Raw genomic sequence first — 19,148 nt, forward strand, 5'->3', positions numbered from 1 at the left:
TTGACATAGTTTAAGGAGCTGGATTTATTGACATAGTTTAAGGAGCTGGATTTATTGACATAGTTAGGGAGCTGGATTTATTGACATAGTTTAGGGAGCTGGATTTATTGACATAGCTTAGGGAGCTGGATTTATTGACATAGTTTAGGGAGCTGGATTTATTGACATAGTTTAGGGAGCTGGATTTATTGACATAGCTTAGGGAGCTGGATTTATTGACATAGTTTAGGGAGCTGGATTTATTGACATAGTTTAAGGAGCTGGATTTATTGACATAGCTTAGGGAGCTAGATTTATTGACATAGTTTAAGGAGCTGGATTTATTGAAATAGTTTAAGGAGCTGGATTTATTGACATAGTTTAGGGGGCTGGATTTTTTTACGTAGCTCAGGGAGCTGGATTTATTGACATAGCTTAGGGGGCTTGATTTGTTTACGTAGCTCAGGGAGCTGGATTTATTGACATAGCTTAAGGAGCTGGATTTATTGACATAGTTTAGGGAGCTGGATTTATTGACATAGTTTAGGGAGCTGGATTTATTGGGAGCTGGATTTATTGACAGTTTAGGGAGCTGGATTTATTGACATAGTTTAGGGAGCTGGATTTATTGACATAGTTTAGGGAGCTGGATTTATTGACATAGTTTAGGGAGCTGGATTTATTGACAGTTTAGGAAGCTTGATTTATTGACGTAACTCAGGGAGCTGGATTTATTGACATAGTTTAGGAAGCTGGATTTATTGGGAGCTGGAATTATTGACATAGTTTAGGGAGCTGGATTTATTGACAGTTTAGGGAGCTGGATTTATTGACGTAGCTTAGGGAGCTGGATTTATTGGGAGCTGGATTTATTGACATAGCTTAGGGAGCTGGATTTATTGATATAGCTTAGGGAGCTGGATTTATTGACATAGTTTAGGGAGCTGGATTTATTGGGAGCTGGATTTATTGATATAGCTTAGGGAGCTGGATTTATTGGGAGCTGGATTTATTGACATAGCTTAGGGAGCTGGATTTATTGATATAGCTTAGGGAGCTGGATTTATTGACATAGTTTAGGGAGCTGGATTTATTGACATAGCTTCGGGAGCTGGATTTATTGATGTAGCTTAGGCAGCTTTATTTTTTGACGTAGCTTCGGGAGCTGGATTTATTGATGTAGTTTAGGGAGCTTGGTTTTTTGATGTAACTTAGGGAGCTGGATTTATTGATGTAGTTTAGGGAGCATGATTTATTGACGTAGCTTAGGGGGCTGGATTTATTGACATAGCTTAGGGAGCTGGATTTTTTGACATAGCTTAGGGAGCTGGATTTATTGACATAGTTTAGGGAGCTGGATTTATTGACGTAGCTTCGGGAGCTGGATTTATTGATGTAGTTTAGGGAGCTGGATTTATTGACGTAGCTTAGGGGGCTGGATTTATTGACAGTTTAGGGAGCTGGATTTATTGACATGGCTTTGGGAGATGGATTTATTGGGAGCTGGATTTATTGGCATAGCTTAGGGAGCTGGATTTATTGACATAGTTTAGGGAGCTGGATTTATTGAAATAGTTTAGGGAGCTGGATTTATTGACAGTTTAGGGAGCTGGATTTATTGAAATAGTTTAGGGAGCTGGATTTATTGACATAGCTTCGGGAGCTGGATTTATTGATGTAGCTTAGGGAGCTAGATTTATTGACATAGCTTAGGGAGCTAGATTTATTGACATAGTTTAAGGAGCTTGATTTATTGACATAGCTTCGGGAGCTGGATTTATTGATGTAGCTTAGGGAACTGGATTTATTGACGTAGCTTAGGGAGCTGGATTTATTGATGTAGCTTAGGGAGCTGGATTTATTGATGTAGCTTAGGGAGCTGGATTTATTGACGTAGTTTAGGGGTCTGGATTTATTGACAGTTTAGGGAGCTGGATTTATTGACATAGTTTAGGGAGCTGGATTTATTGACATAACTTAGGGAGCTGGATTTATTGACATAGTTTATGGAGCTGGATTTATTGACAGTTTAGGGAGCTGGATTTATTGACATAGTTTAGGGAGCTGGATTTATTGACATAGCTTAGGGAGCTGGATTTATTGACATAGCTTAGGGAGCTGGATTTATTGGCATAGTTTAAGGAGCTGGATTTATGGACATAGTTTATGGAGCTGGATTTATTGACAGTTTAGGGAGCTGGATTTATTGACATAGCTTAGGGAGCTGGATTTATTGGGAGCTGGATTTATTGACAGTTTAGGGAGCTGGATTTATTGACATAGTTTAGGGAGCTGGATTTATTGACAGTTTAGGGAGCTGGATTTATTGACATAGTTTAGGGAGCTAGATTTATTGACAGTTTAGGGAGCTGGAGTTATTGACATAGTTTAGGGAGCTGGATTTATTGACATAGTTTATGGAGCTGGATTTATTGACAGTTTAGGGAGCTGGATTTATTGACATAGCTTAGGGAGCTGGATTTATTGGGAGCTGGATTTATTGACAGTTTAGGGAGCTGGATTTATTGACATAGTTTAGGGAGCTGGATTTATTGACATAGTTTAGGGAGCTGGATTTATTGACATAGCTTACGGAGCTGGATTTATTGACATAGTTTAGGGATAAAACACAATACTTTATAGCCTTTAACCTTTATTTAACTAGGCAAGTCACGTAACCAATGTGATATTTTTTTATAAAACCATTATGTTTCCTTGATGTGACATTATGATGTTTCCTTGATGTGACATTATGATGTTTCCTTGATGTGACATTATGATGTTTCCTTGATGTGACGATATTTCTTTGCAATACTGTAATACTATGACGTCCTGTTATGGTTCTCGTCAGGTCATCCACAGGGGGAATCTCTCTGTATTCACTAGGAACCAAACAGAAGCAAACCAAACGGGAGGGACTTATCTGAATTTGTCCAATAGAAACTCTCATTTTTCGGTGCAAACCGTCTTCCATTGTCAAAACGTTTTGCAACTGGGAAGTTCACAAGATCACCAGGCTATTAGGTTCCCCCAGTCTGATTTAGTCCCCCCCAGTCTGATTTAGTTCCCTCCCAGTCTGATTTAGGTTCCCCCAGTCTGATTTAGTCCCCTCCCAGTCTGATTTAGGTTCCCCCAGTCTGATTTAGTTCCCCCCAGTCTGATTTAGTTCCCCCAGTCTGATTTAGTTCCCCCAGTCTGATTTAGTCCCCCCAGTCTGATTTAGTTCCCCCCAGTCTGATTTAGTCCCCCAGTCTGATTTAGTTCCCCCAGCCTGATTTAGTTCCCCCAGTCTGATTTAGTCCCCCAGTCTGATTTACCCCCCAGTCTGATTTAGTCCCCCCCAGTCTGATTTAGTCCCCCCCCAGTCTGATTTAGTCCCCCCCCCCCAGTCTGATTTAGGTTCCCCCAGTCTGGTTTAGTCCCCCCCCAGTCTTATTTAGTCCCCCCCCCAGTCTGATTTAGGTTCCCCCAGTCTGATTTAGTCCCCCAGTCTGATTTAGTTCCCCCAGTCTGATTTAGGTTCCCCCAGTCTGATTTAGTCCCCCCAGTCTGATTTAGTCCCCCAGTCTGATTTAGTTCCCCCAGTCTGATTTAGGTTCCCCAGTCTGATTTAGTTCCCCCAGTCTGATTTAGGTTCCCCCAGTCTGATTTAGTCCCCCAGTCTGATTTAGTCCCCCAGTCTGATTTAGTTCCCCCCAGTCTGATTTAGTCCCCCAGTCTGATTTAGTCCCCCAGCCTGATTTAGTTCCCCCAGTCCGATTTAGTCCCCCAGTCTGATTTAGTCCCCCAGTCTGATTTAGTCCCCCCAGTCTGATTTAGTCCCCCCCCAGTCTGATTTAGTCCCCCAGTCTGATTTAGGTCCCCCAGTCTGGTTTAGTCCCCCCCAGTCTGATTTAGTCCCCCCAGTCTGATTTAGTCCCCCAGTCTGATTTAGTTCCCCCCAGTCTGATTTAGTCCCCCAGTCTGATTTAGTTCCCCCAGTCTGATTTAGGTTCCCCCAGTCTGATTTAGTCCCCCCAGTCTGATTTAGTCCCCCAGTCTGATTTAGGTTCCCCCAGTCTGATTTAGTCCCCCCCCAGTCTGATTTAGTCCCCCCAGTCTGATTTAGTTCCCCCAGTCTGATTTAGGTTCCCCCAGTCTGATTTAGTTCCCCCAGTCTGATTTAGGTTCCCCCAGTCTGATTTAGTTCCCCCCCAGTTCCCCCAGTCTGATTTAGGTTCCCCAGTTCCCCCAGTCTGATTTAGGTTCCCCAGTTTTTAGTCCCCCAGTCTGATTTAGTTCCCCCAGTCTGATTTAGGTCCCCCCAGTCTGATTTAGTTCCCCCAGTCTGATTTAGTCCCCCCCAGTCTGAGCAGGATCCGGGACACGTTTTATTGACCCAGAATCGTTTTTAATTTAACACTTCTTTATTTATTTTTTATATAACCTTATTATTGAAGACTATACTACATATATTATTATTATTATTATTACTATACTACAGGAATCTTGTTTTGTTTACATCCAAGCCTCTTTGTTTGTTTTTAAACTGTAATGTGCTGCGTTACAATAAACAGACTGTTTGACATGACAGTGTTCCTGGAGTTAATACTGAATCAATAAACAGACTGAAATACCACAGATATGAGGAATACTGAATCAATAAACAGACTGAAATACCACAGATATGAGGAATACTGAATCAATAAACAGACTGAAACACCACAGATATGAGGAATACTGAATCAATAAACAGACTGAAATACCACAGATATGAGGAATACTGAATCAATAAACAGACTGAAATACCACAGATATGAGGAATAATGAGACTGAATACTGAATACAATAAAAACAGACTGTTTGACTGAATGACAGTGTTGAATCAATAAACAGACTGAAACACCACAGATATGAGGAATACTGAATAAACAGACTGAAATACCACAGATATGAGGAATAATATGAGGAATCAATAAACAGACTGAAATACCACAGATATGAGGAATACTGAATCAATAAACAGACTGAAATACCACAGATATGAGGAATACTGAATCAATAAACAGACTGAAATACGATATGAGGAATACTGAATCAATAAACAGACTGAAATTACCACAGATGATGAATGACTGAAATGATGAATCAATAAACAGACTGAAATACGAATACTCAATAAACGACTGAAATACTCACTGTGCCCTGTCACTGTGAAACACCACAGATATGAGTACTGATCAATAAACAGACTGAAATACAGTGTATATGAGGAATACTGAATCAATAAACAGACTGAAATACCACAGATATGAGGAATACTGAATCAATAAACAGACTGAAACACCACAGATATGAGGAATACTAATAATAAACAGTCTATAGGAATACTGTCAATAAACAGACTGAAATACCACAGATATGTACTGAATCAATAAACAGACTGAAATACCACAGATATGAGGAATACTGTCTATAGTGTAGTCTATGAAATACTACAGTCTATAGTGTAGTATATACTGTCTATAGTGTAGTACCACAGATATAGTACTGAATCAATAAACAGACTGAAATACCACAGATATGTACTGAATAATAAACAGTGAAATATGAGTACTGAATCAATAAACAGACTGAAATACCACAGATATGTACTGAATGTGAAACACCACAGATATAGTGTAGTCTATGAGTCTGAATCAATAAACAGTGAAATCTATGTACTATAGTGAAATACCTAAATAGATATGTCTATCAATAAACAGTATGAGGAATACTGTCAATAAACAGACTGAAATACCACAGATGTACTGAATCAATAAACAGACTGAAATACCACAGATATAGTACTGATAGTGAAATACCACAGATATGAGTACTGAATCAATAAACAGACTGAAATACCACAGATATGAGGAATACTGAATCAATAAACAGACTGAAATACCACAGAGATGAGGAATACTGAATCAATAAACAGACTGTTTGACATGACAGTGTTCCTGAAGTTAATACTGAATCACTGCTTCGTTACATTATTACCGACAGCGTGATGATGATGATGATGATGATCGGAGTCCGTCTGACCTCACTGTGCCCTGTCACTGTCCACAGGAGTCTATAGTGTATAGTGTAGTATATAGTCTATAGTGTAGTCTATAGTCTATAGTGTAGTATATAGTCTATAGTCTAGTCTATAGTCTATAGTGTAGTCTATGTCTATAGTGTAGTCTATAGTCTATAGTGTAGTCTATGTCTATAGTGTAGTCTATAGTGTAGTATATAGTCTATAGTGTAGTGTATAGTGTAGTCTATGTCTATAGTGTAGTCTATGGTCTGCAGTGTAGTCTATGTCTATAGTGTAGTCTATGTATATAGTGTAGTCTATGTCTATAGTGTAGTCTATAGTCTAGTCTATAGTGTAGTCTATGTCTATAGTATAGTCTATAGTGTAGTCTATGGTCTGCAGTGTAGTCTATGTCTATAGTGTAGTCTATGTCTATAGTGTAGTCTATATCTATAGTGTAGTCTATGTCTATAGTGTAGTATATAGTCTATAGTGTAGTGTATAGTGTAGTCTATGTCTATAGTGTAGTCTATAGTGTAGTCTATGTCTATAGTGTAGTCTATAGTGTAGTCTATGTCTATAGTGTAGTCTATGTCTATAGTGTAGTCTATGTCTATAGTGTAGTCTATGTCTATAGTGTAGTCTATGTCTATAGTGTAGTCTATGTCTATAGTGTAGTCTATAGTCTATAGTGTAGTCTGTCTATAGTGTAGTCTATAGTGTAGTCTATGTCTATAGTGTAGTCTATAGTGTAGTCTATAGTGTAGTTTATGTCTATAGTGTAGTCTATAGTCTATAGTGTAGTATATAAGTCTATAGTGTAGTCTATGTCTATAGTGTAGTCTATAGTGTAGTCTATAGTGTAGTCTATGTCTATAGTGTAGTCTATAGTCTATAGTGTAGTCTATAGTCTATAGTGTAGTCTATGTCTATAGTGTAGTCTATGTCTATGGTCTATAGTGTAGTCTATGTCTATAGTGTAGTCTATAGTCTATAGTGTAGTCTATGTCTATAGTGTAGTCTATAGTCTATAGTGTAGTCTATGTCTATAGTGTAGTCTATGTCTATAGTGTAGTCTATGTCTATAGTGTAGTCTATGTCTATAGTGTAGTCTATAGTCTATAGTGTAGTCTATAGTCTATAGTGTAGTCTATGTCTATAGTGTAGTCTGTGCCTTTTATATAACACAGTAAAATCACAATGAATGTCTGCTGGAGCTGTTGGGGAGCGTTGCTGGAGAGTTGCTGGAGCGGTTGGGGAGCGTTGCTGGAGAGTTGCTGGAGCGGTTGGGGAGCGTTGCTGGAGCGTTGCTGGAGCGTTGCTGGAGCGGTTGGGGAGCGTTGCTGGACAGTTGGGGAGCGTTGCTGGAGCGGTGGGGAGCGTTGCTGGACCGGTTGGGGAGCGTTGCTGGAGCGGTTGGGGAGCGTTGCTGGAGGGTTGGGGAGCGTTGCTGGAGCGGTTGGGGAGCGTTGTCAGAGCGTTGCTGGAGCGGTTGGGGAGCGTTGCTGGAGCGGTTGGGGAGCGTTGCTGGAGCGGTTGGGGAGCGTTGCTGGAGCGTTGCTGGAGCGGTTGGGGAGCGTTGCTGGAGAGTTGCTGGAGCGTTGCTGGAGCGTTGCTGGAGCGGTTGGGGAGCGTTGCTGGACCGGTTGGGGAGCGGTTGGGGAGCGGTTGCTGGAGCGTTGCTGGAGCGTTGCTGGAGCGGTTGCGGAGCGTTGCTGGACCGGTTGGGGAGCGTTGCTGGAGAGTTGCTGGAGCGGTTGGGGAGCGTTGCTGGAGCGGTTGGGGAGCGGTTGGGGAGCGTTGCTGGAGCGGTTGGGGAGCGTTGCTGGAGCGGTTGGGGAGCGGTTGGGGAGCGGTTGGGGAGCGTTGCTGGAGCGGTTGGGGAGCGGTTGGGGAGCGTTGCTGGAGCGGTTGGGGAGCGGTTGGGGAGCGTTGCTGGAGCGTTGCTGGAGCGGTTGGGGAGCGTTGCTGGAGCGGTTGGGGAGCGTTGCTGGAGCGGTTGGGGAGCGTTGCTGGAGCGGTTGGGGAGCGTTGCTGGAGCGGTTGGGGAGCGTTGCTGGAGCGGTTGGGGAGCGGTTGGGGAGCAGTAGATGCAGTAGAGGCGTAAACCGTTAGAGTCGCTGCTCCTTTAAATTCCGTGCCCCAGTTTCGCAGCATGGCTGTCGGGGAGCAAAGGGGGGGGGGATAATTGGAACTGCAAGGTGAATGTGAGGAGAATTGATGATAACGGGAGTAGCACCCCCCCAGCGTGTTCGTGAGATGGCTCCATCAGTAGATTGGGACATGCGCATTGCATCAGTACGGACACCTCAAAATACAGGAGTCCTCATCTGGCATCATCTATCTGTTATGTTGTTCTGTCTGTCTGCTGTTATGTCTGTCTGTCTGTTGTTCTGTCTGTTCTGTCTGTCTGCTGTTATGTCTGTTCTGTCTGTCATTCTGTCTGTTGTTCTGTCTGTCTGCTGTTATGTCGTTCTGTCTGTTCTGTCTGTCTGCTGTTATGTCGTTCTGTCTGTCTGCTGTTATGTCGTTCTGTCTGTTCTGTCATTCTGTCTGTCTGCTGTTATGTCGTTCTGTCTGCTGTTATGTCGTTCTGTCTGTCTGCTGTTATGTCGTTCTGTCTGTCTGCTGTTATGTCGTTCTGTCTGTTCTGTCATTCTGTCTGTCTGTTGTTCTGTCTGTCTGTTGTTATGTCTGTCTGCTGTTATGTTGTTATGTCTGTCTGTCTGCTGTTATGTCTGTGTTCTGTCTGTTCTGTCTGTCTGCTGTTATGTCTGTTTGTCGTTCTGTCTGTCTGTCTGTCTGTCTGTCTGTCTGTCTGTCTGTCTGTTGTTCTGTCTGTCTGTCTGTCTGTCTGTCTGTTGTTTTGTCGTTCTGTCTGTCTGTCATTTTTTCTGTCTGTGTCGTTCTCTGTCGTTCTTTCTGTCTGTCTGTCCGTCATATCAGACCTCTGTTGTGTATGACAACTAATATTGGCATATTTGAAAGCTATAAGATGATAACCAGAGGAGTTTTACATTATTCATATTATCACGGATTGATCTGAAACATGAAAAACGAACCATATGCTACTGGTCTGAGATAAACATGCCAATAAAGCTGATCTTTCTCTCATGGAGAAAATGGCAACATGATGCAGACATTGTTCTCCACTCCCCCTCTTTCTCCTTCTCTCTCTGTCCTCTCTCACTCCTGTAATTTTCCTCTCTATATCTTTTTAGCCCCCCTCTGTCGCTCTCTCTCACAGTTGCTCTCTCTGTCTCTGTCTCTCTCTCTCTGGTGGATTCAGTGATCAGAGAGACAGCGGGAGAGAGAGAGATGGAGTGACAGAGGCTGTATCTCTCACAGTATCAGCCCGTTTAGATTCACTGTGTCCTTTGGTTCCTGTCTGTCTGTCTGTCTGTCTTTCTCACTGTCTGACTGTCTCACTGTCTCTCATCCGCTCGCTGCAACCTGACGGCAACATCAGTCAAGCGCTGGGGGAATGCTTTATGCTTTATGCTTTATGCCTGGCACACTTTAGACACTCCCCAGTTAGCATATAACGTTCTGAGAACCATGTGTTTCTTAGAGATTGCTGAGAGCGTGGTCGTCCTTAAACAACATTCCCACAACTCTCCCCAGCTAGCATATAACGTTCTGAGAACCATATGTTTCTTAGAGATTGCTGAGAGCGTGGTCGTCCTTAAACAACATTCCCACAACTCTCCCCAGCTAGCATATAAAGTTCTGAGAACCATATGTTTTAATTGCTTGGCTTTTAAACTTTCTTGGGTTCTGACATTTTTAGAGATTGGAACTTGACAAAAAACATATTTATTTTCTTGAGAACCATGTGTTTCTTAGAGATTGCTGAACGTTTCCTAAACAACATTCCCAAACATCCCCAGCTACATTTAATTTCAAGAACCAATGTTTTTAGTGGTTGACTGGGAATGTTCTCAAACAACTTCCCACAACTTTTTCCCAGTCTTTTCTTTCTGAGAACCATATGTTTTCCCACAGGTTCTATTTACATTTATTGTGAAACAACATTCCTAACTCTCCCCAGCTATATGTACAACGTTCTGAGAACCATATGTTTCTTAGAGATTGCTGAGAGCGTGGTCGTATTACATATTCCCACAACTCTCCCCAGCTAGCATATAACGTTCTGAGAACCATATGTTTCTTAGAGATTGCTGAGAGCGTGGTCGTCCTTAAACAACATTCCCACAACTTTCTGGGAATGGGGCAGGATAATTGCTTGGCTTTTAAACTTTCTTGGGCACATTTATGGAACTTGACAAAAAACATATTTATTTTCTTGGTATTTCTTTACTTCAACAGAACGTTTCCTAAACGTTCAAACATAGTTACATTTAATTTCAATTTTGGTAATGTTTTAGTGGTTCGACATTGGGAATGTTCTCAAATAGCTCAGAGAAAGTTTTTCAGTCTTTTCTGCACGACGTTTTCCCACAGGTTCTATTTACATTTATTGTGAGAAAACACTACTATGTATATGTATATATATGTACATGTATATATATGTATATATATGTACATGTATATATATATTCAGACCCCTAAATGTTTTTTTCCTCATCAATCAAACACAATACCCCATAATGACATCACAATACCTCATAATGACATCACAATACCCCATAATGACATCACAATACCCCATAATGACATCACAATACCCCATAATGACAGGGCAAAAACATGCTTTTAGAAATGTTTGTAAATTTATTAAAAATAAAACACCGGCACTATCACATTTACATAAGTATTCAGACCTTTTACTCAGTACTTTGTTGTCACGCCGGCTCGGTAAAAAAGAAGAGGCAACGAACGGTTTATGCATTATCTAATATTTGTTTAACACTTTTTTGGTTACTACATTATTCCATATGTTATTTCATAGTTTCATGTCTTCACTATTATTCTACAATGTAGAAAATAGTACAAATAAATAAAAACCCTTGAATGAGAAGTAAAACTTTTAGATATAAATATTTTCTACAACAGCTTTCGGAAAGTATTCAGACCCCTTTGACTGTTTCCACATTTTGTTACGTTACAACCTTATTATAAAATGGATCCATTCAAATATTTTCCTCATCAATCCACACATAATGACAAAGTGAAAACAGGTTTAGGCATTTAAAAAAAAAAAAGTATTACAATTAAAAATATAAATACTTGAATTACATTAAATATTCAGACCCTTTGAGGCTTTTGAGATTGACTTCAGGTGCATCCTGTTTCTATTAATGATCTTTGAGATGTTTCTACAACTTGGGAGTCCACCTGTGGTAAATTCAATTGATTGGACATGGTATGGAAAGGCACCTATACACCTGTCTATATGAGGTCCCACAGTTGACAGGTGCATGTCAGAGCAGAAACCAAGCCATGAGGTTGAAGGATTTGTCCGTAGAACTGAGACAGGATTGTGTAGAGGCACAGATCTGGGGAAGGATACCAACACATTTCCACAGACTGGTTCACCTTCCAACAGGACAACGGTTCTAAGCACACAGCCAAGACAACAGAGGAGTGGCTTCAGGACAAGTCTCTGAATGTCCTTGAGTGGCCCAGCCAGAGCTGGCTTCGGGACAAGTCTATGAATGAGTGGCCCAGCTAGAGCCCGGACTTAAACTCGATAGAACATCGCTGTAGACCTGAAAATATCTGTGCAGCAACGCTCCCCATCCAACCTGACAGAGCTTGAGAGGATCTGCAGAGAAGAATGGGAGAAACTCCCCAGATACAGGTGTACCACGCTTGTAGCATCACATCCAAGAAGACTGGAGGCTGTAATCACTGACAAAGGTGCTTCAACAAAGTACTGAGGTAAATGTCTAAACCTGTTTTTGTCATTATGGGGTATTGTGTGGAGATTGATGTTTTTTAAATAAAACTGTAACGAAATATGGAGTCCAGGGGTCTGAATACTTTCTGAATGCACTAGTTTCAGTTTCCATTTTATTTTTAAACATGAAATATTTGATAGTTTTCAAGACTCTTGTTTAATACTTAGCAGCATGTCAAATATCTTGGGGACAAAAACAGTGGAAATCGAACAAATGCTTTAGAAAATAAAGACATTTTGAAAGCTGAAAGGGTTATTTTAGTCTTAATGGATGTGAAATAATAATAAAAGTCTCAAATTAATTTTTATTAAAAATCTAACTCTGAGAAACAAAATCCCCTCATACCCTTTGACTTATTCCACATTGTTACAGGACATGTTAGAATCACCTTCGGCAGTGATTACAGCCGTGAGTCTTTCTGGGTAAGTCTCTAAGAGTGATTACACACCTGGATTATACAATAGTTCACACATTCTTTTCAAAATTCTTCAAGCTCTGTCAATGTCTTCTTGGTAAACAACTCCAATGTATATTTACTATATCTACAGATGGACTAGCTACAGATGGACTAGCTACAGATGGACTAGCTACAGATGGACTACCTACTCTCTACAGATGGACTAGCTACAGATGGACTACCTACTCTCTACAGATGGACTAGCTACAGATGGACTACCTATTCTCTACAGATGGACTAGCTACAGATGGACTACCTACAGTGTATATTTGGCCTTGTGTTTTAGGTTATTCTCCTGCTGTACGGTGAATGTATCTGTGTCTGGTGGAAAGCAAACTGAACCAGGTTTTCCTCTAGGATTTTTACTTAGCGCCATTCCATGTATTTTTATCCTGAAAAACTCCCCTGTCCTAAATGATGACAAGCATACCCATAACAAGATGCAGCCATCACCATGCTTGAACATATGGAGAGTTGTACTCAGTAATGTGTTGTGTTTAGGGCAAATCCAATACAACACTTTGTATTCAGGACAAAAAGTGAGTTCCTTTGCCACATGTTTTGCAGTATTACTTTAGTGCCTTGTTGCAAACAGGAGGCATGTTTAGGAATATTTGTTATTCTTGGCTTCCTTCTATTCACCCTGTCATTTAGGTTAGTAATTGTGGAATACCTACAATGTTGTTGATCCACATGTTACACATCAATAACTAATTCTCCGTTTGTCACAAAATCATCAAACAAGATATGATTTATTCTAACAATGTCCAGCATACTTGGAACAACCTTTGTTTTCGACAAATTCCAGTTTCGGCTGATAGAAATACACGTCTATAAAACGGCTTGGTAGAAATAAACGTCTATAAAACGGCTTGGTAGAAATACACGTCTATAAAACGGCTTGGTAGAAATACACGTCTATAAAACGGCTTGGTAGAAATACACGTCTATAAAACGGCATAATATCTATAAAAACGGTAGAAATACATACATAATCTATAAAACGGCTATAAAACGGTAGAAATACACGTCTATAAAACGGCTTGGTAGAAATACACGTCTATAAAACGGCTTGGTAGAAATACACGTCTATAAAACGGCTTGGTAGAAATACACGTCTATAAAACGGCTTGGTAGAAATACACGTCTATAAAACGGCTTGGTAGAAATACACGTCTATAAAACGGCTTGGTAGAAATACACGTCTATAAAACGGCTTGGTAGAAATACATAATATCTATAAAACGGCTTGGTAGAAATACACGTCTATAAAACGGCTTGGTAGAAATACAGGTCTATAAAACGGCATTTAAAGTGATATGAAAATCAATAACATTTTCCCTTACTTTGACATCATCATGAAACTAGGATTTATTCTATAAATGTCTAGTATGTTATGCTTGTCTTTTGTAAGCCAATATTGGCTAACCAGGGGTGCGATAATGTGGATAGAAACCAGGAGCTTGTTAATGACAGTTTTGAAATACACGTCTATAAAACGGCATTTGAAGTGATATGAAAATCAATGAATCTTTCAGAATTGCTTGGTGAGTTACTGGTAGGTGGGATGGGAGACACTGTCAGCTGGCGATCTACCTGTTGGGAGACAATTTCCTTCCCTTCATCTGAACATTGGTGTATGCACCAATTTGTCAGCGCTCTGGATAAGAGCATAACAGAGAACATAATATTTGAATGTAACATTATTGTCAGCCAATATTACATAACAGAGACATTTAAGTCATTTCAGTACATTATTATTTGCGAATATGAATAATGTTAAACCAGATCTCAAAGACGACCAGAACCCGTTGCAGAGAACTTCAACCACTGCATTCAGTACATTATATAAAATACTACATAATAGGCATGAAGTGGTTGACTATAAAGTGTGTCATTCTCTGTCAGTTGTTTTTGAGGAGATTAAAGGACGCCCTCTAGTGGAATTGGATGGAATTATTTATGGTATTTTACATACGGTCCATTCGGAAAGGACCCTTTGACTTTTTCCACATTTTGTTACGTTACAACCTTATTATAAAATGGATTACGATTTGTATCCCCTCAATCTACATACAGTGGTTGCCAAAGCAAAAACTGTTTTTTAGAAATGTTGACAAATGTACACACAAAAAAAGAAATGGGGAGTGTTGCTGCACAGGTATTTTCTGGTCTCTTCAGAGATGTTAGATCGGGTTCAAGTCTGGGCTGTGGCTGGGTCACTCAAGGACATTCAGAGACTTGTCCCAAAGGCACTCCTACGTTGTCTTGGCTGTGTGTTTAGGGTCGTTTTCCTGCTGGAAGGTAAACCTTTGCCCCAGTTTGAGGTCCTGGAGCAGGTTTTCATCAAGGATCTCTCTGCACTTTGCTCCGTTCATCTTTCCCTCGATCCTGACTAGTCTCCCAGTCCATGAACAACATCCCCACAGCATGATGCTGCCGCCACCATGCTTCACTAGTCTCCCAGTCCCTGCCGCTGAAAAACATCCCCACAGCATGATGCTGCCCCACCATGCTTCACTAGTCTCCCAGTCCCTGCCGCTGAACAACATCCCCACAGCATGATGCTGCCACCACCATGCTTCACTAGTCTCCCAGTCTCTGCCGCTGAACAACATCCCCACAGCATGACGCTGCCGCCACCATGCTTCACTAGTCTCCCAGTCTCTGCCGCTGAACAACATCCCCACAGCATGACGCTGCCGCCACCATGCTTCACTAGTCTCCCAGTCTCTGCCGCTGAACAACATCCCCACAGCATGACGCTGCCGCCACCATGCTTCACTAGTCTCCCAGTCCCTGCCGCTGAACAACATCCCCACAGCAAGTTGCTGCCACCACCATGCTTCACTAGTCTCCCAGTCCATGAACAACATCCCCACAGCATGATGCTGCCGCCACCATGCTTCACTAGTCTCCCAGTCCCTGCCGCTGAACAACATCCCCACAGCAAGTTGCTGCCACCACCATGCTTCACTAGTCTCCCAGTCCCTGAACAACATCCCCACAGCATGATGCTGCCACCACCACCATGCTTCACCATAGGCATTGAAGGACGGCAGATAACCTGGTGGTTAGGAGTGTTGGGCCAGTAACCAAACGTTTGCTGGATTGAATCCACGAGGTGACAATCTGTTTTTCTGCCCCCTGAGCAAGGCAGTTAAACCCACTGTTCCCCGGGCGCCAAAGACGTGGGTTGAGGCAGCCCCGTAGACAGTAGTTCCTTGTATTAGTAGACATCATCTAGGTCCTGGTAGTAGTAGACATCTTCTAGGTCCTGGTAGTAGTAGACATCTTCTAGGTCCTGGTAGTAGTAGACATCTTCTAGGTCCTGCTAGTAGTAGACATCTTCTAGGTCCTGCTAGTAGTAGACATCATCTAGGTCCTGATAGTAGTAGACATCTTCTAGGTCTGGTAGGTCATCTTCTAGGTCCTGGTAGTAGTAGACATCAGGTCTGGTAGGTAGACATCTGGTAGACATCTTCTAGTAGAAGACATCTTCTAGGTCCTGGTAGTAGAAGACATCTTCTAGGTCCTGGTAGTAGTAGACATCTTCTAGGTCCTGGTAGTAGTAGACATCTTCTAGGTCCTGGTAGTAGTAGACATCTTCTAGGTCCTGGTAGTAGTAGACATCTTCTAGGTCCTGGTAGTAGTAGACATCTTCTAGGTCCTGGTAGTAGTAGACATCTTCTAGGTCCTGGTAGTAGTAGACATCTTCTAGGTCCTGGTAGTAGTAGACATCTTCTAGGTCCTGGTAGTAGTAGACATCTTCTAGGTCCTGGTAGTAGTAGACATCTTCTAGGTCCTGGTAGTAGTAGACATCTTCTAGGTCCTGGTAGTAGACATCTTCTAGAGTATCTTCTAGGTCCTGGTAGTAGTAGACATCTTCTAGGTCCTGGTAGTAGTAGACATCTTCTAGGTCCTGGTAGTAGTAGACATCTTCTAGGTCCTGGTAGTAGTAGACATCTTCTAGGTCCTGGTAGTAGTAGACATCTTCTAGGTCCTGGTAGTAGTAGACATCTTCTAGGTCCTGGTAGTAGTAGACATCTTCTAGGTCCTGGTAGTAGTAGACATCTTCTAGGTCCTGGTAGTAGTAGACATCTTCTAGGTCCTGGTAGTAGTAGACATCTTCTAGGTCCTGGTAGCAGTAGACATCTTCTAGGTCCTGGTAGTAGACGTCGCGTTTCTCCGTTTTATTGAACATATTTTGGGGTGAATCGGTGGAATGAAACCAAAAACGACACGGTTTAATTTGACGCTTTATTTTAACAGATCAAACTCAAATCATTTTGAGGGTAATTTTATTAAATGAGAAGGGAAATAATAACTCATGTAGTCAGAACAGGTGTGTTGGTTTAGCTTTTAGCCGCTACGCTAGTCTCTTCTAGACCAGCAGGTGTGTTGGTTTAGCTTTTAGCCGCTACGCTAGTCTCTTCTAGACCAGCAGGTGTGTTGGTTTAGCTTTTAGCCGCTACGCTCTTCTAGACTACGCTAGTCTCTTCTAGACCAGCAGGTGTGTTGGTTTAGCTTTTAGCCGCTACGCTAGTCTCTTCTAGACCAGCAGGTGTGTTGGTTTAGCTTTTAGCCGCTACGCTAGTCTCTTCTCTTTGGAAGACCTGCACACGGTACAGGCAGTCAGAACAGGTGTGTGTGTGTGTGTGTGTGTGTGTGTGTGTGTGTGTGTGTGTGTGTGTGTAGACAAGAAGCAGGACATTAAGTTGGTTGATGTCAGCCCAGGTGTAACTGCGTATCTAGACCAGCAGGTGTGTATATAAAGACTGTGTGTGTGTGTGTGTGTGTGTGTGTGTGTGTGTGTGTGTGTGTGTAGACAGGAAGCAGGACATTAAGTTGGTTGATGTCAGCCCAGGTGTAACTGCGTATCTAGACCAGCAGGTGTGTATATAAAGGCTGTGTGTGTGTGTGTGTGTGTGTGTGGGCGTGTAGACAGGAAGCAGGACGTTAAGTTGGTTTGATGTCAGCCCAGGTGTAACTGCCTATCTAGACCGGCAGGTGTGTTTTCAGAAGGCTTTGAACAGCTGGTTGGGCAGGTACCCCAGATGCAGGAAGGAGGTCTGAGCTTCTCTCTCCAGATTGGCCAGCTCCTGAACTGTAGGAGCCAACGCAGCCACATGACCACTAAAGTTACCACCTGGAGAGAGAGACAGAGAGATGTAAATGAACCAAGCTATAAATTATATTATATTATAAACACACACACACAAAAGAATGTGGACAACTTAGTGAATTCTATTTCAGCCACACCCGTTGCTGAGAAGGTGTATACAAATCGAGCACACAGCCATGCAATCTCCATAGACAAACACCGGCAGTGTTGTGAAGTGGAAATGTCTAGGAGCAACAACGGCCCACGCCGTAAAGTGGGTTTCCGTGGCCGAGCAGCGACACGCAAGCCTTAGATCACCATGCGCCCGTGCCAAGCGTTGGCTGGTGTGGGGTAAAGCTCTGGAGCAGAGGAAACCTGTTCTCTGGAGGGGATGAATCACGCTTCACCATCTGGCAGCTTTAGTGTGTATAAAACGCCAGTAGCGATCCCGTCTAACACACACCTGCTGCTGCTCTACGCTTGCCGTAGGTCACCTTGCCGTCAAAGTCGTCCACAGGAACCTTGATGTCCGGTTCACACTGGGTGATGGTACATTTTAAATGTTCCTCTACATCGGACAGCAGCTGAGGAACGGAGAGAGAGAGAGAGAGGGAGGGGTCACACTGGGTGATGGTACATTTTAAATGTTCCTCTACATCGGACAGGAGCTGAGGAACGGAGAGAGAGAGAGAGGGGGGGGTCACACTGGGTGATGGTACATTTTAAATGTTCCTCTACATCGGACAGCAGCTGAGGAACGGAGAGAGAGAGGGAGGGGGTCGGGGTAGAGCGAGGGAGGGGGTCGGGGTAGAGCGAGGGAGGGGGTCGGGGTAGAGCGAGGGAGAGAGAGTGGAAGGAGGGAGTATGAAGAGCAGAGGAACAGAGGTAGTATTGGTTTCCTCACCTCCTTCTCATTGTACCAGATGGTACATCCCCCCTCCTCCTTCAGCCTGGTGTTGTGACACCCTCTGCCCCGGTTAGCACACGTATGATACCACACCTACAGACAGAATGAGTTAGCGACCTGTGGACCTGAGACCACAGAATTACATATTCTGACTGATGGCCTTACCTTCTCCTTCTCCATGGCAACGAGAGAGATGGCCAACCCCATCCTAAAAGATGAAGAGAAACTTGACTTTTTCTAGATGTGGTTTTCCCAGACAGATGAAACCGAGTTTAGAACTAAAAAGCATCGTCAACACAGATTCAGACTAGATATTACTGACCTCTCTGTTCTCTCTCCCCACCAGACTAGATATTACTGACCTCTCTGTTCTCTCTCCCCACCAGACTAGATATTACTGACCTCTCTGTTCTCTCTCCCCACCAGACTAGATATTACTGACCTCTCTGTTCTCTCTCCCCACCAGACTAGATATTACTGACCTCTCTGTTCTCTCTCCCCACCAGACTAGATATTACTGACCTCTGTTCTCTCTCCACCAGACTAGATATTACTGACCTCTCTGTTCTCTCTCTCCACCAGACTAGATATTACTGACCTCTCTGTTCTCTCTCTCCCACCAGACTAGATATTACTGACCTCTCTGTTCTCTCTCTCCACCAGACTAGATATTACTGACCTCTCTGTTCTCTCTCTCCACCAGACTAGATATTACTGACCTCTCTGTTCTCTCTCTCCCACCAGACTAGATATTACTGACCTCTCTGTTCTCTCTCTCCCACCAGACTAGA

General features: G+C 42.5%; 1 protein-coding gene and 1 long non-coding RNA gene across 5 annotated transcripts in view; one reads left to right on the top strand and one right to left on the bottom strand.

Moving 5' to 3' along the window:
* Nucleotides 1–16,594: 16,594 nt before the first annotated feature.
* LOC127931553 (uncharacterized) lies at nucleotides 16,595–17,480 on the top strand. 4 transcript variants are annotated; one of them, XR_008141727.1, is made up of 4 exons: nucleotides 16,595–16,793; nucleotides 16,860–17,036; nucleotides 17,175–17,213; nucleotides 17,331–17,480. It is a non-coding gene; the product is annotated as an uncharacterized LOC127931553 (long non-coding RNA). The 4 variants fall into 4 exon arrangements; XR_008141730.1 differs by having other exon boundaries at nucleotides 16,860–17,032; XR_008141729.1 differs by lacking the exon at nucleotides 17,175–17,213 and having other exon boundaries at nucleotides 16,860–17,083.
* Nucleotides 17,130–19,148, bottom strand: part of ddx1 (DEAD (Asp-Glu-Ala-Asp) box helicase 1) — a 60,546-nt gene continuing 58,527 nt past the window's right edge. The window contains exons 23-26 of the mRNA XM_052524616.1: nucleotides 18,523–18,565; nucleotides 18,355–18,450; nucleotides 17,914–18,034; nucleotides 17,130–17,495 (exon numbers count right to left, since the gene is read on the bottom strand). Of these exons, the coding sequence (XP_052380576.1) occupies nucleotides 17,365–17,495; nucleotides 17,914–18,034; nucleotides 18,355–18,450; nucleotides 18,523–18,565 (391 nt within the window). The 3' untranslated portion in view covers nucleotides 17,130–17,364. The remainder of the gene's footprint in view (nucleotides 17,496–17,913; nucleotides 18,035–18,354; nucleotides 18,451–18,522; nucleotides 18,566–19,148) is intronic.

Source organism: Oncorhynchus keta, chromosome 8, assembly GCF_023373465.1.
Source record: "Oncorhynchus keta strain PuntledgeMale-10-30-2019 chromosome 8, Oket_V2, whole genome shotgun sequence".
NCBI lineage: Eukaryota > Metazoa > Chordata > Actinopteri > Salmoniformes > Salmonidae > Oncorhynchus > Oncorhynchus keta.